This window comes from Caenorhabditis briggsae (assembly GCF_000004555.2).
Source record: "Caenorhabditis briggsae complete genome, chrV, whole genome shotgun sequence".
Taxonomy (NCBI): domain Eukaryota; kingdom Metazoa; phylum Nematoda; class Chromadorea; order Rhabditida; family Rhabditidae; genus Caenorhabditis; species Caenorhabditis briggsae.
Window position 1 is genome coordinate 2,568,251 of NC_013488.2, and position 4,547 is coordinate 2,572,797.

The 4,547-nt window shown below is 33.7% G+C and overlaps 1 protein-coding gene across 1 annotated transcript in view; it reads right to left on the minus strand.

Moving 5' to 3' along the window:
- CBG21818 overlaps nucleotides 1-3,728 on the minus strand; it is a gene marked incomplete at both ends in the record, with an annotated part of 4,437 nt that extends 709 nt beyond the window's left edge. Inside the window, 5 exons of the mRNA XM_002635579.1 lie at nucleotides 249-532; nucleotides 1,001-1,071; nucleotides 2,620-2,831; nucleotides 3,419-3,548; nucleotides 3,677-3,728. Coding sequence (XP_002635625.1) covers nucleotides 249-532; nucleotides 1,001-1,071; nucleotides 2,620-2,831; nucleotides 3,419-3,548; nucleotides 3,677-3,728 — 749 coding nt within the window. The remainder of the gene's footprint in view (nucleotides 1-248; nucleotides 533-1,000; nucleotides 1,072-2,619; nucleotides 2,832-3,418; nucleotides 3,549-3,676) is intronic.
- Between the last annotated feature and the right edge of the window lie 819 nt (nucleotides 3,729-4,547).

The window sequence follows — 4,547 nt, forward strand, 5'->3', positions numbered from 1 at the left end:
ACTTTGGTTTTCTAAGCCACCACTTCAAAATGGCCTAGAAATGCCCTAACATGACCCGGTGTATTTACTAGGTCATTTTGGAGTGGTGGCCTAGAAACTTCATGTTGGGAAAGTTAGGCCATCATGCTAAATTGGCCTAGAAAACACATCCGATACATGTTAGGGCATTTTTAATGTCATTTTCAAGTGGTGGCTTAGAAAACCAAAGTTCGGCCACCACTTCAGGCTGAATTCGTCTCGAAAACTACTCACCTCCAATCTTCAACTCCTGCTTCAGCTTGACAATAAACTGTTGCTCCGGCCCATCGATTTGCACCGGGAACTGATTGGTTCCCTCGCATCGATACGTTCCAGCGTCCTCCTCTTTCACATTCTCAATACTCAAAACGCCATTCGCTTGATCAAAAGAGACACGTCCCTCGAGTTCCAATGGAAAATCGTTACGGAACCAAATGATATTCGGTTCTGGGTATCCGATAATGGGACATGGAATACGGGCGGTCGTGTCGGGCGACGCGTACACGGCTTCGGCCTGGAAAATGGAGATTTTTGGCTTAAAATACTACAGTAATCTTTCCCAACAAAAGTGCTAACTTACATAATGTTCAAGTTACATTACCCTATTAAGTGGTGGCCTAGAAAACCCAAACCCTCCGAATATGTCATATTTGAGCTCAATTATCTCGGCTCCTGAGAGATATCAAAAATGTGTCAATTGATAAAATGTTGGTGATATAATGATAAACATTTCGTCAGTTGAGAAATTTTTGATATCTCTCACTGGAACCGAGATAATTGAGCTCCAAGTTGACGGTATACGGTAGCTCAGTTGGAATTTTGGATTTTCGGAGTTTCTTTTTTAATTTTGAATTTTGGAATTTCCAAATTTTGAACTGAAATTTTGCAAATATCGGAATTTTTCGGTTTTTTTCTCTATTTTTTGATTTTGGGCAATTTCTGAAAATTTTTAAATTTTGGAAAACTTTGAATTCCCGCTTACCAAAACAGTGAATGGCTCAGTTGTCGACGCCGTCAGCGGCCACGATTCGTTGTTTTTCACGATGGGGTGTGCTGAAAAAACATTATTTCAAGTCTAAGATTATGAAATATTCAGAAAAAGTTCAAAAATAAAGGAATTCTAGTGAAAATTATACTGAAAACCAAAAAAGAAAATTTTAAATTCTGAAATTTTCAGCCAAAAATTATTGAAAATTCGATTAAAAATGAGCCATTTTTGTCTTATTTTGAAGCCATTTTAATTTTGAAAATTCGCTCCAACAACCTATCTTTTATAGGTTGAAAATGCCTCAAAATCAGCATTTTCTGCCTTATTTTCAGTCAGATTTAGCTCTCAAAACCTCGAAAATAGACTAATTTTTAAATGAATTGTCAATTTCTGGCTAAAGTTTACAGCTCGAAACGTGTATTTTTTGGGGTGAAATTTGAAGTGATTCCGCTAAGCCATTTTTCCGGTAATTCAAATTTGGCTCCGAAAATTTGTTGAGAAATGCAAAAAATTGGAAAAATCGCAAAATGTTCAAAATCTTTTAATCAAAAATTTGAATTTGCCGCCAAAACATCGCTGAAAATCCATCTTTTTGAGCTGAAATCGACTTCAAAAAATCCTATTTTCAGCCGAAAAATTCGCTGAAAAAATACTGAAAATTGACGAAAATCCATATTTTTTTGTCATGTTTCATCAAAAAATTTGAATTTGGCGTCTAAAAATCGCTGAAAAATGACCCATATTTAGCTAAAATTGACTGAAAATCAACATTAAAAAAAAGCTATTTTCAGCCGAAAAATGCATTTTTGGTGCCCAAAAATATTGCTGAAAAGTGACTGAAAATGGCAAAATCCTTTTTTTTTTTGGATATTTTCAACTCAAAATTTTGAATTTGGCGCCGAAATTTTGCTGAAAAATGGCATTTTTTGAGCGAAAATCGACTTCAAAAAATCCTATTCTCAGCCAAAAATTCAAATTTAGCGTCGTTGAAAAAATCTCTGGAAAAGGACTGAAAAATGGTGAAAATCCCCCAAAATTTACTATATTTTTATTGAGAAATTTGAATTTGGCACCAAAAAATTGCTTTAAAAAAACCATCTTTTTGAGCTAAAATATCGACTTTAAAAATCCTATTTTCAGCCGAAAAATTCGCTGAAAAATACTGAGAATTGACGAAAATCCACATTTTTTTTTGTCATTTTTCATCAAAAAATTTGAATTTGGCGCCTGCAAAACTATAAAAATGACATTTTTTAAATAAATTTACTGAAAATTGACTTCAAAAAGGCTATTTTCAGTCAAAAATCCGCTGAAAAAGTGCTGAAAATTTGCGAGAAATTGTTTTTTTTTCAAAATTTTCCTAAATTCTTCTCAGGATTTTAGAGCCAAAATTCTCAAAAACCACTAAAAACGACTTTTTTGGGCTAAAATTGGTCAAAAAGTTGAAAATTTCCCAATTTTCAGTTGAAAATATGAGTTTGCCGCCAAAAAAAATGCTTAAAAATGACTCATTTTTAGGTCAAATTTTCAAAAATTCGTTCAAAATTTTAAAATTTTGAACGAATTTCTGAATTTTTAATAACATTTTCGGCCAATTTTCAGCCAAAACTCACAATAAGCGAACATGTTTCCAGTGATAATGGAGCTATCCGGAATCTTGACTTCACATCGATACTTTCCGGCGGCGTCGGCTTTCGACTGCCCGAAATGAAGATAGGCCTTGTTGTCTGGAGCGATATCAGCCGGGAACTCCTTCTTATCACGAATACGAACGAAACGAGCCCATGTCGGCTTGTAGTGGATCGTTCCTTCGCGGACTTGGCACCTGGAAATGGGCGGGAAGTTTGAATTTTTGAGAAAATTGGATTCTCGCTAATTTTCAGGTTTTTTCAGCGAGTTTTGAGTTTCAAAAAACTGATTTTCAGCAAATTTTAGCTAAAAATAGATCATTTTTCAGCGATTTTTGAGCGCCAATTTCAAATTTTTTGATGAAAAATGACAAGAAAAAAATGTGGATTTTCGCCAATTTTCAGTATTTTTCCAGTATTTTTTCAGCGGATTTTTCGGCTGAAAATAAGATTTTTTGAAGTCGATTTTAGCTCAAAAAGAGGGATATTTCAGCAATATTTCAGCGCCAAATTCAAAATTTGGAATTGAAAAATTCCAAAAAAAAAATAGGATTTGGCCATTTTCAGTCACTTTTCAGCAATATTTTTGGGCACAAAAAATTCATTTTCTGGCTGAAAATAGTCATTTTTCGAGGTTTTTAGGCGCCAAATTCAAAATTTTCGAATTTAAAAATTTCGAGTTTTCAGCTAATTTCAGCTCAAAATAGTTCATTTTTCGCGGCGATTTTTTCAGACTTTCATTTTGGCGCCAAATTCAAAAATTCAAAATTTCTGAATGACCGACCACAAGAATCCGGTGACTTTACGATCCGGGTCGATATCAGTGGAGAATAGCGTTTCTCCGTGAATCACAGTCTGCAAATTCCCCATAGCAATGTATCGGTTATTGGTCGCCGCATGGCTCGTTTGGAGGTCTGGAAATCGATTTTTCATTTAAAATTCAAAATTTTCTCATTAGAGCGCACTTTCTATCCCTCTTTATATTAAAAAATGTTCCCCCCTATGACTAATATTTTGTACAAATACTATAAAACGGTCTTACACAGTGCAAATAGTACTGCTAGCAGTGCTACATTGCCACGTAGCAATAACATTTCGAATCGGGGTGGCGATTCTGAAAAATCGGAATTTTGAATTTTTATGAAAAGCGGGAAATTTGAAAAAATCGGAAAAAATTTGAGAAGAAAGGAAAAAATTGAAATTTTCAGCATCATTTGACTAATAAAAAATGTTGATGACACACTGTTTTCAGATGATTAAATTTGGTGATAAGAGCTAGAGAGACGCAGAGAAACGAGAGGAAAAACTATAACAAACAAGATTTTAAGCAAATAAAGAAAATTTTTTTCAAAAAAATGACACAAAAAGCTATGAGAAAATATAGCAATTCACTGAGAAAAAAATTTGGGAAATTTGGAAAAAAATATTTTTTTGAAATTTTCGAAAATATATTTTTTGCAGATTTCTTTCAAACTGTGAATTGTATTTTATAGTTTTTTATATCAATTTCTGATAGGGAATTCTGTTTTTTCATCAATTTTAACTCGAAAAACCGCGGTATTTTTCGCTTTTTCGCCGAAAAATTAATTAATTTTTGAACTGAAAAAGCGGGATATCGGAGTGTCGTACTGGAGAAATTTGAGCGGGCGTTTGAATTTTTAAAACTTTCAGTGATTGAAAAAGTGTTAATTTTCGGAATTTTTAAACGAAGTTTTGCGGTATTTTTTTCGCGGAAATCGAAAGAAGGCGAAAATGTTCTAGACCGTTTTTAGTGATGAAAATACGAATCAAATCAGCGAAAAACAGAGAATTTACTGAAAAAAACGTCAGGATTCTCCAAAAATTACAAACAATTTTTTCGCTAATGTCAGCTGATCGAATTCAAAACTTTGAAAAACCAACAAATCTTGTCC